The sequence below is a fragment of the Podarcis tiliguerta genome (genome assembly GCF_965153285.1).
Source record: "Podarcis tiliguerta genome assembly, chromosome: Z".
Taxonomy (NCBI): domain Eukaryota; kingdom Metazoa; phylum Chordata; class Lepidosauria; order Squamata; family Lacertidae; genus Podarcis; species Podarcis tiliguerta.
This window is the reverse complement of record NC_139553.1, coordinates 21096380-21121616: the sequence shown is the minus strand read 5'-3', so window position 1 is coordinate 21121616 and position 25237 is coordinate 21096380. Positions and strand designations below refer to the sequence as shown.

The window sequence follows — 25237 nt, the reverse complement described above, 5'->3', positions numbered from 1 at the left end:
TATGCTTCGGCCCTTGAAACAGACACGCCTTACTTGCACATCAGTCTACGGAGCCATACTCCATGAATGAAATGAAATGAATAAATAAAAACACTGTGGGGACGTGGGCTCTATAGATATTATTTCCTCTCCCCCGGTTTCTGTACTATCAACTCCGCTTCCTACCTCTGGGCAGCAACTGTAGCTGCAGCATCCAATGCAAACTGCCTCATGACGCTTTCTTCCAGGTACTTCTGTTCCCACTTCGTCATATCTGCTTCCAGGGCAAGAATCCGTTCCTCCTTTTCCCGCAGGAGCTCCATAAGTGCTGTGGCGTTGTATTCAGAGACACTGGCCGGCTGAGACGTCCCCTGGCGCTGATGATAAAACGAGCCAATAAGCTGCTTAGAATGAAGGCTGCTGCCGTATCAGAAATTCCCACTGAACACATTATTATTATTTTTGTTTCGGGATAAATATTCGTTGAAAAGTGCAAACATAATACAAAGGGAAAGAATACAATGAATTGAAAATGTAAACCTAGAAGGCCTTATTGGTGGCTACTCCCAGACTCTGGAACTCCCTCCCTAGAGAAGGCAAACTGGCTCCCTCCTTGTTGTCTTTCCACTGGCAGGTGAAAACTGTTTTATTCTGACAGTCTCTTGGGACTGACTGTGCTGTTTTTACCAATAGACCTGTTTTTATATTGCTTTAATTGTATTACAGTTTAATTATTTTTAAACTATCATCTTTCATGTTTTTAGCCTTCTGTATTTTATCAGAGTTGTTTTAATTTGTGTAAGTTGGCTTTTCCAGTCTGGGGAAAAGGTGGGACATAAATAAAGATAAAGATAAACCATAGGACGTTGAAGCCTGTACAGCGCAGCCCCAGAAGGGATAACAAGGCATTGATTCATACAAATATTCCATTTATAAGTATCGAAGAAATGCAAAAATAAAAATGTTCTCCACCTGCAAGCTCCATCATTATTGAAAGTAAAGGTTCTATAAAATTGTAGGTGTGCCTACACTGGGGACACTGAACGACTGTCCCACTGATCACATTATTATTACACTTGCTAACTCTGTGGCTTCCTGGAGAATAAAGTCTGATTCACCTAAGTCAGCCAAATGTTGGATTGCTTGGCAAGTTTGAAGTGTGCTAATTATCAGTTGTGGGACCAAGCCGTTCTGTGGCTCACTTGGACAGAACAGTTTTTATCCCCTAGTAAGAAAAATGCACACATCTCACCATGGGCTGAAAACCACACAGTGGGACAACCTGACAACTGTTCAGCTGGAAGCTCTGCTTTGACACACACTAAATTCATTACATAACAGAGGCACTTCATGAACAGTGCAGGAAGCAGCAGAAGGAAAGGCGCCTGTGATGCGTCTCCTAACAGAAAGCAAACGCTCACTCTTAAGTCGCTAACTAGGGCCAGTGGCACAGTGTCTGCTCCACATGCAGAAGGTCCTGGGTTCAATCCCATTTCCAGGTAGGGCTGGGAAAGATTCCCTGCCTGAAATGCTGGAGAGCTGCTGCCAGTCAGTGTAAACAATACTGAGCTAGAGGGACGAAGCAGCTGACGTGGTGTTAGGGTTAGGTTCCTGTGTGTGTTTACCTCCTTTCAAAAAAGCAGTCAGTTAAATAAGTTTCACTAGGGGTTTTTAAAAACCAGAAGCCCAGCTCCTCCTCCTCCTATTATTTATACCCTGCCCATTTGGCTGGGTTGCCTCAGTCACTCTAGGTGGCTCCCAACAGAATATTAAAAACATGATAAAAGATCAAACATTAAAAACTTCCCTAAACAGGGCTGCCTTCAGATGTGCTCTAAAGTCAGAAAATTGTTTTTTTCCTTGACGTCTGATGTGGGGGGCATTCCACAGGGCGGGTGGCACTACTGAGAAGGCCCTCTGCCTGGTTCCCTGTAACTTGGCTTCTCGCAGCGAGGCAACTGCCAGAAGGCCCTGGATGATGAGGTGGAGACACTCCTTTAGGTTTACTGGGCCGAGGCCATTTAGGGCTTTAAAGGTCAGCACCAACACTTTCAATTGTGCTCGGAAACATACTCAGTTGGAAGGTAGAGTTCTGCTTAAGATCCTCTTACCTGCTGCATCCGGAGAGATTCAAGTTCCCTCTCCAGCCGTGTCCGCAGTCGGTGTTCCAGCTGTTCGCGCTTCTCGCAGGCTGCCTGCAGCTGAACCAAGGCTTGCTGCATTTTCTCCACCTTCTCAACATAAACCTGCTTTTTCTTCAACTAAAAGGAAAAAAGGGTGGGGGGAGTGTAGGTGGTGAAGCTCCTTCAGTAACCAGAAGCATCACAACACCTGCTAGCTCCAGCAAGCCTTCGTCAAGAGCAGCAACCCAGATTCCCCCTCCCCCTAGTCATCCCAAAAGCACAGGAGGGGGAGGGCAACAACCACCCTTTTGCTGTCCCCCCAAATCAGGGGAAGGACTGTAGCTCAGTGGTAAGGCACTGCAAGCAGGACATTATAAGAACATAAGAAGAGGCAGCTGGGTCAGGTCAAAGGCCCAGGACTCTGTTCTCACACCCACTGACCAGCTGGGGAGTTTGCAAGGCGGTTTGGACTACAGTTCCCATCATCCCCAGCCAGGACAGTCCTATGTTGGTGGGGTTGGTGATGGGAGCACAGCTATCCTATCTGGGGCTGATGAGAATTGCAGTCTAAAACATCATTAATAATGATGATCACCACCACCACAACCAAGATGTCCCAGAACAGATGACAACAATTCAAACAATTTAGTATGGCAGCACCTACACCTTGCAACTCCCTGCCTATTGACATCAGGCAGGCGCCTTCACAGTGATTTTTGGCACCTGCTAAACATTATTATTCAGATAGGCCTACCCAACTGCTTAGAAACTTGACAAGTTTTAATCTGTTCTTAGTCTATTGCTATTTTAACTTTCTGAAAATTCTAAATTATGGTGTTGATTTTTTGTATTGCTAATTTAATTGTTTTATCTTTTTTGTAAACTGATGTTCATTGCAGGCACACTTTTAATTGATCGAACCCTTCTTAAACCAACTAAAGTAATTGATTCGAGCCAGCTAAACGTCACAGGCCTCTCCAAACAGTGAGCGCTCTCACTCCAAGAGCACAAATAATTTTGCTTCAAGGAGATGCCTGCTATGGCTGAAAAGTATTTCATCAGCCAAGTGCTTTGGTCTAGCATTACTTCTCTCTCCTCTTTCCAAATCTTTTTATAGATTTTGCATTAATATACATTAAATTGACACAATTATATCCATACAAAGAAAAAATGCAAAAGTCTCCCACTGCCTCCTTCATATTCTATTGCATGAGCATCACTCATGTTTGTTTAGCATCTATTTTTGCCATTTCTACAACAGGGATCTTCTGCATCAAATCATCATTGTCTCTGAAACCTGAAGGAGAAAGGACACGCACGAACATACCTTTAACAAAGGGAAAGCAACCAGGAAGTCAGATCTGTACTGATGCAGCCAACACATTCTGGATACATACGTAATGAATAGCCACCAACTGGCATAGAAAGTTTCCGGTTTCTTTTCCCCCTTCAATAATAATGCTACATCTTGAGTTATTTCTCTTGTATGTTCCTTCTCTTGTGCGTATGTACTGGCTTATCTTTTGATTAGTGAATAAACCTGTATTCTGAATGGGTTTTGAGCATTGCTGAGTTGTTGCACAGAACCTTTGAGAACCAGACGTCACGAAGCGCCACCGTGCCTCAACAGCAACTCAAGCCAAACCCATCCGGTCAGTTCTTTCCCACTTTCTGTTTGCTTATTTTAAAATAAGTTATAACCCTCAAAGAGCACCTCTGGAAAATTACTCACAGACCAAAATGGAGTGTTTTTGTTTTTTTAAAAACAGTATAAAAACAACCCAGCAATTTCTGTGGCACTGCATATGCATGGGCCCTTGAAACACAAACACACTATAGACAGACATGTTATATCTATGGTGTTCTAGTCATAGAGTGTTGCACTAAGACCTGGGAATCCAGGGTTCAGTTCCCCACAATTAGCTATGAAGCTCACTGGGTGACCTTGGGGCAAATCACTGCCTTTCAGCCTAACCTACCTCACAGGGTTGTTGTGCAGATTAAATAGGGATGGGGGGGGGGGGAGAGCCGTGTATGCCACCTTGAGCTCCTTGGAGGGAAAGTTGGGATATAAATGCAATAAATGGGGGGAAAGATGAGTAAAAGGAATATTCTTGGGTGAGCACATCAACCATATTGCACTTGAGGCAGGGAATAAAATAATCACACACACACCACCAAAAACACCCCCCCAAAGCCTCCACGGAAACTGGGATTTGATCTGGTGATATCCCCCCCATCCCGTGCTTCCGAGAGAAGGAATAGTGGACTGACCTTCTCTATCAGTTCCGCTGACAGAAGATAACTATGTGGTGATTGATGATAGTAAGACAGATGGTCTGACTATTAAATCATTTTGGGAGATAAGAGCAATCAAACAGGAGAAACCTCAAATGCTTTGATCAAGGCTGTTCTCTGCTTCCTGCACCTGGGGGCTTGGATGGGTGACAGAATGAGACAGCAAGCTGAGGAGCTGACATTGTGCCCAAACGCCACGTAACAACCCTCTGTGGATAAGAAAACCCGCATCCTCTCTTCCTTAAATACTTCTGGGACAAGAAAAATGCAAATTACAGAGATTTCTCTGCTGATTAAAATTTACAATCAGAAAACATGTAACAGCCACTTCCTGTCTCTAAGAACAAAGGGGAAACTGGTGATGGAATTAATGGAGGTAAAGTTAATATTAAAGTAAAAACTTGGTTGATATTTACCAATAATAATAATCTGGGAACCCGACTTGGACTTTGGTGGGGGAAAAGAAAAGAATGATTCTGAGATGCTTTGACTTAAAAGAAATACTGTTTAGCAGAAAGTGGAGAAGATGGATGTTATCATGGACTGACAGATTATTTCTTTTAAATGTAATTGGCAAATGGAAAATTGGAAGCCCGTTTTATCTATCTTTAATCTTCTCTCTCTCTCTCTCTCTCTCTCTCTCTCTCTCTCTGTTTCTATTTTTTCTTTGGAATCCTATGCTTGGGACCTTTGTTAAGGTCCAGGGAATTAAGTATTCCTGTGGGTGGTGGATGGTTCATGGAGGACCCTGGGTGGGAGACAGGGAAGTGTTGCCCCTCCTCCCAGGGTGAGGGGCTGGGAGGAGAAAGGAAGGATCCCAGGTGAGAGATGAGAGAGACTGATATGTTGGGGGAGGGGCTGATAATTGCCTTTGGGGAGGAATCTATATTCTACTTGTTCTGCTTGTAGTTATAGTAGTAGCTATCTTATTGTATTGTGAAAAACTTTAATAAAAATATTTTTTATTTTAAGGAATTTGATGAAAGAAAGGGAATTCATATCTTCCCATATAACAAAGGGAAAAGTTTGGCTACAACAACTGCAGACTAACGGAGAAAACCAGAATTTGAAAAGTATACTTTGAAACAAATACTATTAGCAGCTTGGATTTGATCACCACAATAGTTATTCGGTGGAAAGAAAGTAAATTAGAAAATGGCCATATTATCCCTGTTGATGCTGATCAAGAAACCTTCCCTTATTTTCAAAAATTCTTTTGGTGCATATTCTGCATAGTGACCCAAAGCACAAGATGTCTTCCCAGCGGGTCAAAAATTCCAAGCAATCATTCAGCCATAACTCTAGAGCTGCCACAGTTTGGGAATGAGTCCCAAGACGCTTGGCAATGTTTGTCTCGTAACAGAGATGAATCCTTCTCCAGCTCCTATTAAAATCTGGGTGAGAGAAGACTTCCAGGGCGCAGTCACAGAAAACAACCCCTCTCTTCAAAGGAGATGGGAAGACAACCAAGGCGGCTTTAAAATGGGATTAGGGCAAATTCATGAAGGAGGAGAGGGCTACCAGCAACAATGGCTGTGCTCTGCCTCTACAGCTGGAGGCAGCAATGCTTCTGAGTATCTGGAATGCTTCTGAGTTGCTGGAAACTGCAGGAGTAGGGAGTGGTCTTGTCCCTAAATCCTGCTTGCTGGTTTCCCACAGGCAACTGTTTAGGAGAACAGGATGCTGTACTAGGTGGGCCACGGGTCTGATCCACGGGTTTTTAATGCAGCTGCTCTGAAATCAGATAATCTAGCAGCTGCGACCATCCTCCATCATTTGTACTGAAAACACAATAGCACCAGCATTCCATTGCATGAGGGTTTCTTTCTTTTCTTTTCTTTTCCAGCCTTGGTCACCCTGGTGCCCCCAAGATACCCTGGACCACAACAGCCATCAGTCCCTGGCCAGCCCAGTTCCCCCACCTGCACAATGAGCTGATGTAGCCCACCCCATCTACAAGCCCCCCGTCCCCCATTGCTACTTTTGGAAGCATGGAAAGAAAAAAAACAGAGAAAAGAGGAGGGCACAGTTCCCCATTTTATTCCCCAAATACCCAGCTGTGCAAAGACTGAAATCCCGCTGTCTCAGATGCACTGAAGAATAAGCATGCCACCGTCCAATTTTGTTATCTGGGCATCAGGAATGAAGCCACCCCACTCTACTTCATTTCCAAAAGCGAGCTCAGAGTCCCAACTGGACTTGCATAAAAACAGCCTTCACAATACTATGCCCAATCATCCTCTTAAAAAGGAGTCTGGAAAAGGTTAAGCAAGCAGAGGAGAGTCAAGGGAGCAAGAAAAGCGAAGAAGCAGTGTGAATAACACACACGCACACACACACACACACACACACACACACCCTCTCAATTATCTACACATGCCAAGAACACCACTTGGCAAAATCCTTCCTCTTTCGTAAGGCTAGATTGGAAATTATTTACCATTACGGGCTCAGAAATGTGGACTAAGCACACAAAGGATCTGGCCAAGCCACCTATAATAGCTTGATAACCAGTCAGTGCTAAAATCATAGGCCTAGTTCTTCTTTTCAGAACTCAAACACCCTTCACACAATGGTGTCTTGGAAAATTACAGTAAAAAAGAAAAGGGCAAGTCTTTTAGGGATTTTGGTTTCCTTAATAATGCTCAGTGAGCGTTTGAAGAAAGGGGGTCCGGCAGTCAAGCTGGCATCCTTAAGGACATTCCATTCTTACTGCCTTTTAGCAGTGCAGATCTTGTAAGTTTAACTGATGCTCATTCATAGAAAAGCATCCGCATTAATTTGCAAGAGGAATGAAAAGCACCAACCTGGCCCTTTGCAAGAGCTTTAAGCACAAACGCAGGTTGGCTAAAAATATGACAGTTGTCCACAGAGATGATGGGATCTCAATTATCTGAGATGAAAGCAGTGGAGGTTTTCCTTTTCAAAATGTTTTGTTTTTAAGGCCAATTTCCAAACTTTCTAAACTCTCCAAGGGACCTTTGCAGATATGACTAAACTGAGCAATACAGCTTTAACTATATTCTTTCATGATTCTCTTGAGATAGATGAAAAAAGCTTTTGTGCTGCCCCCAGGACATTATATGATGGGCATCTGGATAATCTGTATGGATTAATAAGAATCATTTATGCTACTGCGCAACTTGATATGACTTTCTTTGCTTTTCCGTTAAAAGTGAATGTAGATGGCAGAATGCAAACACAAAAGTGTGAAACAAGAAACAGACTGAACATGTGATGAGAACCTCCAGCAGCTCCTCTGAGCTGGGGAATGGGGCCTTACCTCTTCTTCCAGTTTCACCACTTTGGCCTGAGCATTGTTCAAAGCCTGGTCGCGAATTTCAATGTGCCTCCTCTGTTCCTCATTAGCAGAGCGAACTCCAGCCAGCTCGATCTCTAGCTTCTCCTTCTCCCTCTGGGTTTCTTTGTCTGTCCGAATAAAGGGGGAATGGAAGGAAAACTTTTTAAGAAAGTGGGCAGAAGGGCAAGGAGAAAGATTGAGTCATCTTCTGGGAAATCCATTTAAAATCTCTGTTTCTTTTAAACTGCGTGTCACCCTTCTTCATTCTACCTTTCCTCCAAGGAGTGCAAGGCAGTTGGCATGGTTCCCCCCTGACACCTTTATCCCTGCTACAACCATGTGACAGGCCTTGACACTGATGGATCTCAAGTTCTAGTAAAAAAACAAATTACGATTCTGCAAGCCTGATGTTTGTCCACCTGTGTTTTATATATTAACAGCCTCAAAAATCGTAGGCCTTGCAGCAGATGTTGAATTCAGTGCCTCACCGTGTACAGAAAAGGACAATACACTGCTAGCAGGAGTGATTTCGCACACCTAATTCCCAGGAAGATTATCTGACTGCTTTGGTGAAGTCCAGCCTTCGCCCCATTCCTTGGCTACATGAACTCCACAGTGGAGTTTGCTACAAATGAGACAGACAACACCCATGCAAACAGATCCTAATTGTGCAATTCCTTGTTCGTGTTAAGGAAAGTCAATTCTGGTGTGCAAAAACAACATTTTGTGCTAGTGATTAAGGATTTGGATGACTCCCACACAATATGCCTAGTGTGATTTGGGTTGGGTAATTGGAGGGAGAGAAGGGAGTCTATCCCCGCACAAGGGAATTGTGTAAATTGGACTTCAACTAAGGACATTTGATTTGGCTGAAGCAAGCACACACGCGCACGCGCGCACACACACACACAGACACACACACACACACACACACACACACACGATAAATCCCAAATGGAATGGATTTGCTGCTTGCTTTAATCCAACAAGAAGTGTTCTACAAAGAATGAACTATCTGGAACCTCTGCAGTGAGGTGTCCAAACAAGACCCATTTTACGGGCTACTATGTTAAAAAACAAAACAAACAGGATAATCCAGGCATGCCTAAGGCATGAGGTGGCACAGGAAAAATGAAGAATGAATTCACCAAGGGTGCTGCTTTTTGTGGAGCTGCTGTGGTTCTCAGCATTCTACCAGTTGGATGCCAACACTGACTCAGCTGTAGAATACACACCTCTTGAATAAAATACATCCAGCCCTGACAACACAGGAGAAAGCACATTCCAAGCCGCGGCATCATCCCATGCCTAAGGAATTACACCAAGTCATTTTGTTAACAGAACCAGATTTTATCCAGCCAGCAGACAGGCTAAGCAGTGCCAGTCTTACAGGTGTGGAGAGAATGGAAGCAGAAGATAATCACACACAGAATTTTACACTGTATTCACATTGAGATTTTTAGTGGTAGGGCTCTGTTTATAAATGTTATAAAAGCCACCCTATAGTTGTGAAGTATTTTCACACCCTACCGATGGGGAATGGGATGGTGCATCTCATTCAGTTAGCACTGGAATATCCATCAGTAATTAAAAAGATTGCAGGTGCTGGCATTAAGGAGTATCTACAGCATTTCCCCCTTTCAAAACCAATTATGTTTTAGGAGCAAACTGGAGGAAGATGGATGTTGGTGCAAGACAAGCCTTGGGTCTGCTCCAGCAGGGGTCTTCCTAGATTCTTATCCCAACAGGTCCTGGCTCTACCTACAATGGCCGGTCAGATGCTTCCAGAAAGTCCACAAACAGGGGCATGAAAGAAAAAGTCCCCCGTCCCCCCGGTAGTCACTCCCTTGCAGCTAGCATTCAGTGATAGTCATCATGGCTGGGCTCAGGGGCAGCCTGGGAGCCACTGGCCAGGGAAGAACCGTAGCTCAGTGGCACTGCACTTGCTTTGCAAGCACAAGGTCCTGGGTTCAATCCGCAGAAACTCCAGGAAGGGCTGGAATCTTGTCTAAAATCCTGGAAAGTTGCTACCAGTAAATGTAGACAGTAATGTGGACGCTACTGAGCAAAAAAACCCCCAAAACATTAAACAGCCCAACAATTTAAAACTTTCAAAAATAATTGAAATCAACAATACAGTCATACCTTGGAAGTTGAACAGAATCTGCTCCAGACATCCATTCAACATACGAAATGTTCGACTTCCAAAGTGTGGCTTCTGATTGGCTGCAGGAAGCTCCAGAACCAATCAGAAGCTGTGGAAGCCCCATCGGATGTTCAGCTTCCAAAAGAACGTTTGAAAACCAGGACACTCACTTCTGGTTTTTGATTATTCAGGAGCCGGAACGTTTGACTCCCAAGGCGTTCGGGAGCCAAGGTACGCCTGTATGCTAAAAACCAGACTGAAGAACATCTCAGCATTCTGCATTCCTGGGTAGGCTTGTCTACACAAAGATGCTTTGAGTAGGTACCAAAAAGAGTGTAGCAAAGTCCTGGCTGGGAGCTATTTCTCACAAATGTGGAATGTGATTTAAGTGGTACCTTTGACAATGCCTGTTCTGTTGATCAAAGTGGCTGAGTGGACATTTATGGGGTAAGGTGATCCCGTAGGTCAACTGGTCTGAGTTGTTAAGTGCCCCCCTATATATTAATAGTAACACCTTGAACTTGGACTGATAGCAAATCAGTAACCAGTGGAGGTCTCTGAAGCAGAGGGTTTATATGCTGACAGGGTCTCACTCCCATCACTAATTGTGCCACAGCATTCTGCACTAACTGCAGCTTTTGGATCAAGCCCCACATAGACCACATTCTAGTAATCCTATCATGAAATAACAATTTTTTAAATTGCAATTTTAATTTTAATGCAACGGCAACACAGTTAAGTGCTGTCTACTGGGTGGAGCTCTTGAGAACAATAAATCAGCATTTACCTTGCTTAAGTCCCGAGACATTTCAGCCCAGCGGAAATGTCGTAAGAACCTGTAACATTGGTTTTTACTATGATCCATCTGCTCCTCCAGGCAGGGTTTGTAACCCAAGGCTAACTCTACACACACTAGCAAAGCAGCAGCATAGTATAGTTCTTCCTCAGAGGAAACACCAGCACCACCATCCATCCTGCTCTCCTGTCTGGATTGGCCTAGTTTCACCCAAGTGGCTCCATGTTGGATTTATATTCAGTCTCAAGGACCCTGCACTTCAGAAGTGCCTGGAGGAAGACAAGTGGAGTGCTCCGCTTGTCTTCCATTGCAAGCAAACCTCTAGGTGTTAACACTATAGCTCAGTGGTAGAGCATCTGCTCTGAGAGTGGTTCAATCCCCAGCATCTCCTGCAAGGTCTGGGCATGCTCCATGTCTGGAAGCCTGGAGGGCCACTATCAGTCAGTGTTGACAATACTGAGCTAGATGGACCAGTGTTCTATCTCAGGAGAAAGCAGCTTGTGTGTACTTGCCTGTGGCTTGTAGCTCAATTTTAATGCTTCTTTGCAGCAAAAAAAAATGGGTTCGCTCATGTAGGGAAGGCTTAGTAAATTGCTCCCTTTGCATCAGTTCAATGAGCCAGAAAAGAAATCCCTGCTGGCATCTCCAGGAAGAGCTGGGAGAGTCCTATAATCTCTCGCTTTGTTCTGCACTATAGAACTATATCCAGTGCAATTTAGGAAAGGTAGCGGTAATGTGGGGGAGAACCAAGGGGTAGACAAATACATGTTCAGGGGAAGTGTGAACATGTGGAAGTCAAGAACTGTAGTGAGTGAAGGGTGGGAAAGAGAAACTGCTCATTACTATGAGCAGCACTGATTGTGCCTATTTTTTTTTTTAAGATGCAAGCAGACACCGCCAGCATCTCACCATCTTATGCTTTGCTGAGCCATTCCCAAGCCTAGTGTGGTGAGAGAGCCAGTGTGGTGTAGTGGTTAAGAGCGGTAGTCACGTAATCTGGGTAACCGGGTTCGCGTCTCCGCTCCTCCACATGCAGCTGCTGGGTGACCTTGGGCCAGTCACAGTCTCTCAGCCCCACTCACCTCACAGAGTGTTTGTTGTGGGGGAGGAAGGGAAAGGAGAATGTTAGCCGCTTTGAGACTCCTTAAAGGGAGTGAAAGGCGGGATATCAAATCCAAACTCTTCTTCTTCTTCTTCTACCCACTGCTTGCCCTAGTGATTTCTGAACAGCCGTCACTTCAAGCCCACCTTTGCAACAGGCCTCAACCATATTAAAGGAGAAATTCAGACTCACTTTGTGCAAAGAGCTGGCAGATGGTTTTCTTGTTATCCTCAGAGCCTTCCTTCTCTGCAAGCTGCTTGTTGGCTGTTTCCATACGCTCTGCAGAAGAGAGGATAAATACATTTTACAGAATCTGCACAGCTAATTGCAGCCAGCATACTGTATGTTTTTCTAACACCAAGCTTCCTCAATCAGTCCGGTGCTCCGGCTGGAGCTGATACCAAGTTGCAGTGAGGTGGATAGCAATAAAAGATGACTGGATAAATTCACGGATGGTAAAGCTATCAATGGCTACTGGCCACAATGGAGGCTGGTTCTCATGGCTGAAGAAATAAGTGCAACAGCCGTCAGGCAACCAGGGGTGTCAGGCAACCAGGGGTGGTGAGGGGGCAGTGGGAGAGGAGGAGAGGTCAGGGTCACTTTACTGGAGCACCTGAGAAACCAGCTGTTATTAGCCCTTCCTCCTGCTTGAGCTGTTTATATCTCAGCTGCTCATTAGAAGATCTCTTCTGGTATCTGAGTTTGCTTATTTTCTCCTCCTTCCCCACTCATTTGCCTTTTCTGCTGTGTCTTTTAGATGGTGTGCCTGAGGACAGTGACAGTCTTTCTTTCTTTCTTTCTTTCTTTCTTTCTTTCTTTCTTTCTTTCTTTCTTTCTTTCTTTCTTTCTAAAACTGATCTGTAAATCACCCTCCAAGACTTCTTTTCCGGCTGAAGGGTGTAGTTAGAAAAAGCTATAAATAAATATAAGTCTTAAGCATAGAATTTCTCAAAACAGGCTAGAGAGCTTTTAGGTATGGCAAACTGCCACAATGGCACAATTCAACATCTGTGTCGCTACAACAGAGTCAGAAGACAGAGAATGCTGCACTTGGGTAGAAATCTCCCTTGAGCTGTGAAGCCTATCAGACAACCTGGAGTTCGTCACACGCTCTCAGCAGAACAGAGTGCCTGTGTGGAGTAGGGGTTAGAGTGTCAGACTAGGACCTAGGAGACCGGGGTTCAAACCTCCGCTCAACCATGAAGCTCACTGGGTGACTTTGGGCTAAGTCATTGCCTCTCAATCTAACCAACCTCACAGGGTTGTTGTGTGGATTAAATGAGCCAGAGAAGAACTATGTACAGCACCTTGAGCTCCTTGTGGGGGAAAGAACGTGGGATATAAAATGAATGAATGAGTGAGTTCTCAGAGACTTCAGAGTTGCCATACAGCAAGTTTCGCAGGCGAGCACGATATCAATGTTTTCCCAGTCCAAGTTACTACACAGAGCTGTTGTAAGGTGAGGCGTGCTAAGACTTGTAAGCCAATAAAAATTATTTACAAGGCAAATAAATAGTGTGGCATTAGAAGCAAAAATCTTTCTATCATGGTACTAATCTTAATTACATACATTAGTCAGTCATCAGCTATCAGTGCTAACACGTAGAGTATTTTAAATGTCTTTTTAATGCCTGTGTGTGCACTCCTGGAACCATCTGTCTGAAGAAATGCTGGTAGTCTTAGTGGCCAAAGGTGATTTTTATTAGCCTGCACAGTAGCCATGGCTCTAACTGGAACACCTGTACCTGGTAGAAAACGACATTGGCATAATGTGTTGCTGGACTGCAACTCCTATCATCCTTGACCACTGGCTTTGCTGGCAGGGGCTGATGGGAGCTGGAGCCCAGCAACTCCAAGCCCAGGGAAGCCTGCTTTAAACTCATGTATAAACAGAAATTTACCTCTGAGGTCTCTATTGAAGTCATGCAGCCTTCGTATCTCTCCTTCCAGCTTGTTCCTCATGGTCTTCTCCAGAGTCTCCCGCTTTGTGGAAGACTTTTCCAGGTTATTGTAGGCTTCTGAAACTTGCTGAATTTCTGTTTCCAGCTGGAGCAAACAAGAAAAGAAAACTATCCATGCATTTTCTATCTATCATCTATCTATCTATCTATCTATCTATCTATCTATCTATCTATCTATCTATCTATCATCTATCTATATCTATCTATCTATCTATCTATCTATCTATCTATCTATCTATCTATCTATCTATCTATCATCTATCTATCTATCTATCATCATCTATCTATCTATCATCTATCTATATCTATCTACCTATCCACTATATAACAGTATTTAGCATGAACATATATAGGCTTTCTGGTGGTAGTGGGCGAATGAACGACTAGACCTCATGCAAAAGAACGCAGATCACAACCATGCTGCAAACAGAACACCTTTCACTCAGTAAGCCAAAGGCACATGATACTGTTCTGGTACTGAAGCAAGCAGGTCTGGTCCTGAGAAAATTGGATGGGAGAAGGAGGGCCATAGCTCAATGATCAGAGCATCTGCTTTACATGCAAAAGGTCCCAGGTTCAAGCCCCAGCATCTCCAGGTAGGACTGGTAGAGACCCCGTGTCTGAAATCCTGGAGAGTTGCTGCCAGTCAGTGTGGACAATACTGAGTTAGGTTGACCAATGGATCAGACCAGTGGTCCATCTAGTTAGGCATCCTGTTCTCACAGTGGTCAACCAGATGCCTCAAAAGGAAGCCCACAAGCAAGAGCCCTCTCCCCTTCTGTGGTTTCCAGCAACTGGTATTCAGAAGCATTACTGCCTCCAACTGTGGAGGGCAGAGCATGACACCCTGGCTAGTAGCCATCAATCACCCTCTCCTCCATCCTTTATCTAAACCTCTGTCAAAGCCATCCAAGTTGGTGTCCATCACTGCCTCCTGTGGGAGCAAGTTCCGTAGTTTAACTCTGTGCTGTGTAGAAGTCTTTTCTTTTGTCTGCCCTGAATCTTCCAACATTCAGCTTCACTGGATGCCCACAAGCCATCTTCAAATACCTAAAAGGCTGTCCCATGAAAGATGGAGTAAGCTTGTTTTCTCCTGCTCCCGAGAGTAGGACCTGAACCAATGGCTTCAAGATTCTGACTAAACATCAGGAAGAACTTTCTAGTGGTAGGAGCTGCTCAATAGGGAAACAGACTCCCTCAGAAGGTAGTGGACTCTCCTTCCTTGGAGATTTTTAAGCAGAGGTTGGATAGCCATCTGTCATGGAGGCTTTAGTTGAGATTCTGCATTGCATGGGGTTGGACTAGATGACCCCAGGGTGGCTTCCAACTCTACAATTCTATGAAATGAGTCTCCTCCACCTTTCCAAAGAACGCAAAGTTTTGTGGGTCAACGAGAGGTGTTTCAACACCCTCACAAAAGCCACAATTTCTAGGACATGTGTAATAGGAAGCTGCTTTCTTGGTCAACGTGGCTCAAGTGTTATGCACGTTGACCGGAAGTTGTTCTCCAAGGATTCAGGCCAGACTTGCCCAGGCCTCTCTAGAGATGCTGCTGGGGGCTGAAGCCAGGACTCTTTCTGTACAAAGCAGGTCTCAGCCACTGTGCAAAGGTCTTCTGAAGCCATAAGCAAGACAGCTGCAGATCTACGTAAAAGCAAATGTGGTCCAACAGTATACATACAGGCTAAACCATAAAAAGGTGCTCCCGGTAGATGCTTGCACACAACAACCATGGTGATCTCCGGCTTTAGAAAAGAGCAATCAAAGTGATGAAGGGAATGCCATCACTCCCCTATGAGGAAAGGTGGCAACGTTTGGGACTTCTCAGTTCAGAGCAAAGGCGAATAAGAGGCCAAACAATAGGAGTTCATAAAATGATGCATGGCCTGGAGAAAGTGGATAGAGAATCGTTTTCCTCCCTGTCTCATAAAACTAGAACTTGCTGATATCTGATGAAGCTGAATGTTGGAAGAATGTTGGACAGATAAAACAAAGTACTTCTTCACTCAGCGCATAGTTAAACTGTGGAACTCCCTCCCACAGGAGGCAGTGAGGGCCAACAACTTGGATGGCTTAGAAAGAGGAATGGGCAAAATCATGGAGGATAAAGCTATCAACGGCTACTAGCCATGATGGAGGCTGCACTTGGCCTCTGCGGTCAGAGGCAACAATGCTGTTGATGGAAACTGCAGGACAGGAGAGGGCTCTTGTGCTCAGGCCCGGCCTACAGATTCCATACAGGCATCTGGCTGGCCGCTGTGAGAACAGGATCCTGGACTTGGCAGGGCAGCGGTCTGAAGGGTGCTTCTTACACTCCTAAGAATGAAATACTAAATGGGGGTGGGATGGGGAGGTTCCACCAGTTCTTACCTTTTGGAGCCTGGCTACTTTCTCATAGCATCCTTCCAGCTCCTGGCGCAAAGCTCTGTTCTCATCAGAGAGGATCTCCACCATCTGCTGGGCCCTGGAGACAATGGCAAAAGGGTCGACAGGCATCTGCTGGTATGGGGAAGGGGTTGGCTGGGGCCTGCTGAGGGCCGAGTAGGAGTCCCCTTGCTGATGCTGATGATGTTGCTGCTGCATTTGCATCTGCATCTGCTGCTGCTGCTGGAAATGCTGCTGTGGCTGCCCAACCACAGGCTGGCAGAGCCGGTAAAGCTCTCCCTGGTGGACATGGCTGGGCAGATAGAGCTGCTGGGTCCGTGGCTGGGAGAAAGGGTCTCCTTGGACAGGAGTGTTCGGAGGCTGGGAAGGAGACACCCTGGAGGGAGGCAGCGACTGCAGGAGCGTCATGGAGCCCAAGGAGGTGAGTGAAGACGTTGGGCTGTGGTGGTGAGGAGGCCTCTGCTGCAGCTGGTGCTCCGGGTTCTGCCTGCAAAGACCAACAAACACCAGTGGCTCACTTGGGTTGATCTGGCAAAGAGACAAAGTCATATGAACAGAGATGGGTGTGCGGTCAAGGCCTCTACAGCCTGGCCATATGATGCAGGGGGTGATGGGAGTTGTAGTCCAGCCCGCAGGGGTTGCTGGGAGTTGTAGTCTGGCCTGGAGGGGCCAGTGGGCATTGTAGTCTGACCTAGAACCTGCACTGTACCACTTCAGATTGCAGGTGATGATTCTGACCACGGAATTGTACCTGACCAAAAATGGTTCCTACGTATGAAGAGTTAGCAGGTCATGCAAAAAGCCTTCAACCTAGAGAACTCATTTTTAATGTTTAAGACTTTGTCCTTTTTTCCTGACATGCAGGAACTGTCAATCACATGGGTCCCCATGTGCAGTCTGAATTGGTACAGTCAGTTGGTACTGACTGACAACCTCAGTGAGAACTAGATGCTTGTTTGGCCCAGATACTGTATATTAATTTTCCATCAAATACAAATTAGCCTGAAAGCATAACCATTTCAGAAGCAAATAAAAAAATTTGAGGCTGGTTTAGAAAATTCCTTCTAGCACACCACAGGGGGGAAAGAGTGATCAAAGTGCCCCACTGCAAAAACCTTTGTTCTCATGTTAAGATTCAATGTCTGAACCTCCCAAAAATTTCTTACCTGCTGCATTCTGCATTTATATTTGTGAAAAATATTTTGCCTGCTGTTCTCCAGATGGAGAATAAAAATTAAAAAATAAAATGCAGTGAAAACATCAATACAACTATGTAAAGGAGACAGTGAGCATTCCCTCTCCCAAAAGATGTGGCAAATATTAAAAGCTTGTTTACAGTTTCCTTTGAAGAGACACAGCCCTGAATCTGCTGGATGCCATTCCGTTAAGGTACAGAAAAAGACATATGTGCTCCCTCAATTGCTACCCAGCAGCAATCATTCCATCAGGCTTCCTGAACTCTCCATACCAGCTGTCCGTTACAAGAACCTTAACTTTAAGAATGTAAACCTAAGGACAAAGGCTGCCTTACTACTCATTTTCATTAGCAGTTCTGGAAGTCCTTTCAGCTAAAGAACAGGGTAGAAATGCTATGAATGAATGAATGAATAGGCCACTGGTTCTGTAATCTGTAGGCCGCCATCAAGGAAGCCCTCTTCACACAATGACCACCAGCATACAAAGAAAATAATCTTCTTATTGTTCGTAATGAATGGGAAGGTCTCATATGGAAGAAGACACACCTTCAGCAATCAATGCTCAGGTTAAAAGCAGAGCTTCACCACCTTGAATTTCACCTGGTAACAAACTGGTTAGCAAGAGCAGCTCACACCAGCCCACGTGTGAGATGCTCTCTGTCACCAACACCAGAAATCACCTGCTAGCATATTGTCTGCTTAACACAAGAAAAGCCCTGCTGGATCAGGTCAGGGGTGCCAACTATAGGGGGCCCCAGGAGCCTGAGCACCCACAAAAATTTTGTTGTGGGTGCTCAGAACCCACATTGCTGGACCCCCAACACAACTTCCGGTGCCTCATGAAGCACCAGAATTCATGTCTGGGGCCTTGCAAGCCCTTGGAGATGTCAAACAGCATTGGGAACAGAGACCTTGCAAGACAGGATAGCTCAGTTGGTTAGAGCTGACAAGAGTGTGGTGCTAGTAACAGCAAAATTTCAGGTATGATCCCTGCATGGGACAGCTACATATTCCTGCATTGCAGGGGGTTGGACTAGATGACCCCCAGGGTCCCTTCCAACTCTATGATTCTAAGAGGGTTTCCATTTTATCTTAGAATAGTCTGTCCTACCGTGACATTTGAAGCAATGTGTGCTGGTAAATGCCCCCTGGTAAGTTCGTTCTCTTAAAAAAATATTTTTAAAAATCACATGCAAGAGGGTTTGAATCTCACAATAGAGATTCTACGTCTAGGAGAGATGCTACTCAAAGACAGCCTGTCTGTCTAATAAATTTACTTATCTGGACAGACAGTTGTCCAGGCCGGGGGGGGGGGGGACTGGGTATGCTAGTCCACAGCAAACAGCAATCTGGCATTCTGAGATCATGCATGTCCATTTACACACATCTATGCATGCCAGAGAGATATGACAGACATCTGCCACTCCGAGATGCAGATTCTAAGGAGTTGGAGGAAGGGACTCGGTTTATTGGGAAATAAACATTACAAAAAGAGATATTTGAATTTCCCTTAAGTACAAGAAGAGGATTAACAATGGAGGTACCTTTAACAAGGATTATCCCTAACACCACAAGATGCGACTAGAACACATGCAGATGACCACTATATATGGTAGGACAGGACAGAAGGTAGATTGGGATCTACCAACAGATCTTCAAGCAACAAAAAGCTTTTGTACCTTATGAAGAAACACTCTGGCAAGACCCAGGAATGGAATATTTCTTGGCGGATAAAAAGAATAACAACGTTAATGACCAAGTTTTGCTTCTCAGCTGAAAGGTCTCCAAAGATGAAACACTCACGTTAATTGCAAATTGTATCTCATGTTTTTATTTTCCATATCATATAGTATTTTAAATATGTGCATATCTTATCTTTTGCATCATACTGAATTTTAAACAAGGAAATGTTTTAATTAATCTTCAACGTTTCTATTCTTTGTATGCTCTGGGTCTGTGACGGGATAATAAATCACAGAATCATGAAAAGTCAGAAGAGACCACAAGGTCATCCAGTCGTACCCTCTGCAATGCAAGAATCTAGCTAAACAATCTCTAACAAGATGGCCATCCAACCTCTGCTTGAAAGCCTTCAAAGAAGAGGAGCCTACTACTTTCCAAGGTAAGTCCACCCCACTATCAAATAGCTCTGACTGTCATAAGGTTCCTTCTGATGTTTAGTTGGAATCTCCTTTCTCGTAACTCAAAGCCACTGGTTTGTGTCCTACCCCCTGTAGCAGTAGAAAACAAGCTGGCTCCATCTCCTATGTGACAGCCGTTCAGATAATTGAATATGGCTATCATGTCTTAGAACATCAGTTTTCTCTTCTCCAGGCTAAACAAACCCCACACCCTCAACCATTAATGACTGATCAATTGACAAAAATCCTGCCCAAACCATCTAAAGACTAAGCAGCAGTAGTGGATTCTGTGACCTAGTCATGATTTGTGGGCTAAGCAAATGCCCAGAGGAACCCTGGTCCTTAAATCTATGTTCTGCACCTGCACACACACAAAGCACACACATCACATAAAAAAAAGCACATCAGGCAAAAGCCACTATATGGGACCTGGTTCCAGTTAGTGGATCACAGGGTTCTAGTCAGAAAAACATAAAGGATTCCACAAAACCATATAGTGCCTGGTCTGGTCTATGGAAGCTACTCCTCCGACTCCAAAAAATTGAGGGAGAATGAGACACAGTTTATTGTATTCATTATTGATCTAATTATCTCATTTATAACTCACCTTTCCTGCAAGGAGTTCAAGGTGACATGCATAGTCTTTCTCCGCCCCATTTTATCCTCAGAGCAACCCTGCAAGGTAGGTCCAGCTGACAAGGAGTGACTGGCCCAAGATCACCCAGTAAGCTTCGTGGCCAACTGGTGATTTGAACTCTGGTCTCCCAGGTCCTAGTCCGACACTCCAGCTACCACACCACAACTGGCTCAATTTCTCCTCCAAACAGTAAAGGAAGAGGTGGGTGTGGTTTCAGCAAAGAGAAAAGGGTCCGTGTTCCCCCTTAAATTTGTCAGGAACCACATTAAGTCTTATATGCAAACTCAACCCTGCTGAATTCATAGCCGTGACAGATGGCCTGGGACTGCAGAAAGGAGGCGAAAGGACAGTCTTGCCCTGTCCATTGGCCGAAGGAACAACAACCACTAGCCAGCTGTTTATTAGGCAAGATCGGCGAGAGAAGATCAGCTTGACCTGAACCAAATATAAATACATAATAGCTTAGCAGTTCATTGCTGTCTTGAACAGTTGAACCCTGTCCTACATATTTTGCAAGCTTTGTCTTCTTAGTCTGAAGTCAGATACTTATTATTATTATTATTATTATTATTATTAATGCTAAGGAGTTGCTTTGGGGGACAGTAACGTTAACATTTGCTGATATTTTGTGAGCACAGTATTATTTCAAAGTACCCTATGCAAAATGAATTACTGGTTCATTTTGGATTCTGTTTGCTTTTAGCTATGCTTTGTGTACATCTTATGGGCATTGAACTAATGTGACTTCAATCATACGCAGCTGAAGACTGACGGGTTGAAATTCTGCAAGATAAAGGTGGAGAGTTTCAAAGCTCTTTTTGCACTAGGTTTTCCTGGAGCAAAAATATCCTTTCAGCTCTCAGCCTTGTTTGGGGGGACAAGGCCCTCCTTGTCACGTTGGTTCTGGGATGCACTCACGAGATCTCACAGGGCTGTCTTGAGATCCCAGGAGATTTCACATTAGCAGGGCCCTCTCAGCACAGTCACTCTGGAAAGTTGAGATGCTTGTATGGAGGAAGGTTGAGTATACAGTCATACCTTGGAAGTCGAACGGAATCTGTTCCAGAAGCCCTTTCGACTTCCAAAACCAAAGCTCAGCTTCCGATTAGCTACAGGAAGCTCCTGCAGCCAACCGGAAGCAGCGTCAGACATTCGGCTTCCAAAAATAGTTCGCAAACCGGAACAGTCACGTCTGGGTTTGTGGCGTTCGGGAGCCAAAATGTTTGAGAACTAAGCTGTTTGAAAACCAAGGTACAACTGTACACATTTTTGTGCACATATTGAACCCCTGGAACCAAACCACAGCATAAAATACAACTGTACTGTAGTTATAGGGTGGAAATATGGGGTGGTTTGTTTTTTTAATATTTTGGTTGTAAATAACCTCTAGTACAGTAATAATTAACAATGAAAATGAACTGAATGGCAAAAAGTATGCAGCCTACAAGTGCTCTCAGCTGCTCTGAGCTCTTGGTTGGAGGGCAAGGAATTTATTTCTAAGTTTTAGGTGTTGTTAGTCCGCTGCTGCCCTGCTTCCATTGCATAATATTAATATTAATTAATTGCCATCTGAGTCTCACTTCCACACCCCCATTGCTGCTGCTATTGCCTCCCTCCACAAATTACAAGTTAGGAACTATGTGTTGAAGTCTTCTTACTCTTCTTCTGTTACAACTGTCTTCACAATGGGGGTTATTCAGGTTAAAAAGAAGGGAGGAAGGAATCCTTGTACATATTACAGAGGTGAAATTTTAGCTGCTTCTGGCAAAAAAAGCATTCTAAAGTTCTCCTAAAAAGAGGGAAATGAAGTCATGTGAATATTTAAATTCAAATATGCAGAACGGGATTCACAGCCCAAAAGGAAGAAATGCATCACCAGAAGATACAGATTTTGCATTAAATTGGTGTGCTGATTATAAGCATAGAGACAGATTTAGAATTGATTGCTATGATTTAAATAAAAATATGGTGAATCTGACCATGGGGAGTGGAGGAGACTGTGCTGCCCCAATGCAGAAAAAAATGCCCCAAGACAAGAAATAACTCTAATACACTTTAACACCCAAAGGCTGTCTGTTGGTTGAAGTTCCCATAGAAAATGAGCCTCTAGGAAAGGACATTATTAACATTAATACTAGTGGTAGTAGTATATTTTATTATCATAATCATGAGCTATCTGTCAGTTTCTAAACCACCATCTCAAAGTGATTTAAACAAGTTGAAAACAGCAAGTGCATTTAGAACAAGACTAAAACCCTAACAGAAAACCTTTCGAATCAATGATATCTTTTGATTGTTTATAGAAAGTGCAGGCAGTTGGCGATTACAGGGATGCTATTCCGTAGGGATGCTATTTGCAAGTGAAGTGCAGGATGTATTAATCACCCTGTCTTCCGGTGGTTAGGGCAGAAAAATACTGTATTGGGATGAGATGGGTAAAGATTAAATAATACATGAGAGGTTCAGGTCTTTGAATAATCAAAGGAAGGGTGGGGAGCCTGTGGCCCTCCTGAAGTTGTTGCCTTCCAACCTCCATCAGCTCCAGCCAGCACTGAGTGTCACAGGTTGGCCTGATTTAAGGGTCCTAAACAGGAACCAAAAAGCAGAGTATTCAGGAAAACACAGAGATTGGTTTTCCTGCATGAAAGAAACCAAAGGCTTCCTGAACTGTTTTTGAAGGTTGGTTTCGTAAACTCAGCCCCAATGCCCCCTGCCCTATAAAAAGCATGATTCAGAATAGCGGTTTGCACATTCCACTAAGGAAGGTAACAAGACAATGAAAATTCAGAACAGCAATGATTAATCACACATTTATTCAAAATGCAATTGAAACTATTCAGTTTAATTAATTTAACAAAACTGATGAACTTGATCTGGTGACACCAGTTTTTCGAAGTCTGACAGTCACTGAAACCTCCAGCGCCTCCTTGCCTGTTAGCACTCCCTGGGGTGTGGGTATGTGCTATTGCCCACTTGGGGAACCACTGAACTAAAGTGTCCAATCAGCTCAAGGACTACTGTTAGCACAACAAGGCATCTCCCTCTCTATGTCTCATGTTCCCTGCCCTGCATCTTTATTTTATTTCTTTCTTTATTACATTTATAAACTCCCTTTACCTTCCAAGGAGCTCAGGGTGGTGTAGATGGTTCTCCTCCTCCTCATTTCATCCTCACAACAACCCTGTGAGGTAGGTTAGGCCAAGAGATGCTGACTGGCTCAAAGTCACCCAGTGAGCTTCATGGCTGAGTGGGGATTTGAACCCTGGTCTCTCAGGTCACAGTCCCACACCCTAACCATTATGCCACACTGGCTCCAGAGGACTGGAGGAACCCCAGAATAGATTTAGGAGGTGGGGGGGGGGAGAGAAGAAGTGGGAAAGTTCTGCTGTGCAAGGAGAAATCTTTGCGCCAACAGAACTGACTTAGCACAAACCCAATTTATGTTTTTACGCAAAAAAAGAACCTAAGAGCAAAGTGCTCACCACTTTTGAAAGACACCATGCAAAATAGCGTTTTTTTCCTCCTCAGGGCTGGACACCACCTTCTTGGCAAGTAGACCAAGACTTCTACAAAGCTGCTCAACTACATACCAGGGGAGAGGATGTTTTTCATCTTTGTGGGTTTGAATGCCTCAAGCTCTGATGACCCTGTGCATCGGGAAGGCTCACTGCCTGATCTCACACAGAGTTAGGCATCTGGTTTAGGCAATTATTCATAGGTCTGACTTTCAGAGCAGAGTGGAAGACATGACTTTAGCTGTTAGTTGGTGGTCTCCAATTCTGGCGAACTTAGCAACGCAACTGGTCACTTTCCTTCAAGATGGCGTTCCCGTATAGTTGTGCCATGCCAATCCTTAAGAAAAGTGATCACTCAGAGCCTTGGAGCTACAGACCTACCAGTCTTTTAGATGTAGTCTCTAAACTATATAAGATGTAGTCTCTAAACTATATAAGTTAACTAAATAAGTTACAAGAATGGGATAGGAAACAATCTGTGAAAAACAAGCAGGTTTCATGCAGGGCTGGAGTACTGTAGACCAGACTTATCAGCAAATTTGTGAACACACCAACAATCCAAACAAGTTCATTTTTATAGCCACTGTTCATGTTCATCAGCCTTTAATTTAACAGAGAGTGATTATAGCATAAGCATTGATAAAATAATACTCTGGTTATTCAGTTACAACATCAAGAGAATTATTTGCCTTATCACGAGCATTTCTTATCAAGCAAGGAATGAAACAAGGCTATATTTTGGCATAATTTCTAGTAACTATTAACTATTTAAATCCAGGTACAGTGGTACCTCTAGATGAGAACGGGATCCGTTCCGGAGCCCCGTTCGCATTTAGAAGCAAACATAACCTGTGTCCGCGCATCTGCGCAGGTCACGTTTTGGTGCTTCTGCGCATGACGTCATTTTGAGCATCTGCGCATGCGCAAGCAGCGAAACCCGTAAGTAACACACTCTGTTACTTCCAGGTTGCCATGGAGTGCAACTCGAACACGCTCATCCTGAAGCACATTCAACCCGAGGTAAGACTGTACAGCTTCCCCTTCCTACTTTCCCCCTTCAATTGGAAATCGTAATTTGTCTGAAATGCTTTGGGCTGATAACCTGGTCTTGCTCTCCTCGAACAGAACAGGCTTTAAAGGAACATTAACCAAATTTGGGCAACTCTGTAAAAGAAGATCAGCTGGCAGTAAACAATAGGAAAACTAAGGCCATTAGACATAGGAAGAAGGCACCTAAGTTCAGGTGGTCATTAGATGGGCATGCCCTTGGACAGATCCACATGATGAGAAACTCTTATGGATGCAATTAAATTACTGCATGCCAGGTCCATACAAAAGGCGGCTAATTAATCGATACTGCTCTTGAGATCTTTGTGGCTAAAATCATAGCACAAATGTTACGTGGGGCATAAGCTTGGGGAATAGGAGCCAAATTTGAGCTGGAAATTCTGCAGAATAAGTTTATGAAGCAGAAACGGGGAGCCTTGAGCTTGGTCCATTGATTGCAGCTAGAATCTGTTTAGCGTACATCAGATATTGTCATAGACTAAACAGCCTGGAACGCTAAGCTTTGCTTGTTGGAGCGTTTGAAATGCTATTTCGCTGTTATAATTTTTGTGTTCTTCCATGTAAGAGATCTATTAAATAGTACTCCTAT

General features: G+C 44.2%; 1 protein-coding gene across 11 annotated transcripts in view; it reads right to left on the bottom strand.

Moving 5' to 3' along the window:
• The window catches only part of AMOT (angiomotin), a 73866-nt gene that overhangs the window by 7077 nt on the left and 41552 nt on the right, over positions 1-25237 (bottom strand). For 9 of the 11 annotated variants that reach the window (XR_014507199.1, XR_014507200.1, XR_014507201.1 and 6 more), the window contains 6 exons: positions 16077-16578; positions 13647-13791; positions 11938-12024; positions 7684-7829; positions 2091-2240; positions 166-356 (listed from right to left, as the gene is read on the bottom strand). Coding sequence is in view for 7 of the 11 variants with exons in the window: in XM_083423522.1 (XP_083279648.1) it covers positions 166-356; positions 2091-2240; positions 7684-7829; positions 11938-12024; positions 13647-13791; positions 16077-16578 (1221 nt within the window). In the remaining 4 variants the exon portion in view is untranslated. Of the gene's footprint in view, positions 1-165; positions 357-2090; positions 2241-7683; positions 7830-11937; positions 12025-13646; positions 13792-16076; positions 16579-20035; positions 20481-25237 lie in introns of those variants that run through there. The other 2 variants (XR_014507202.1, XM_083423520.1) reach the window with 2 other exon arrangements.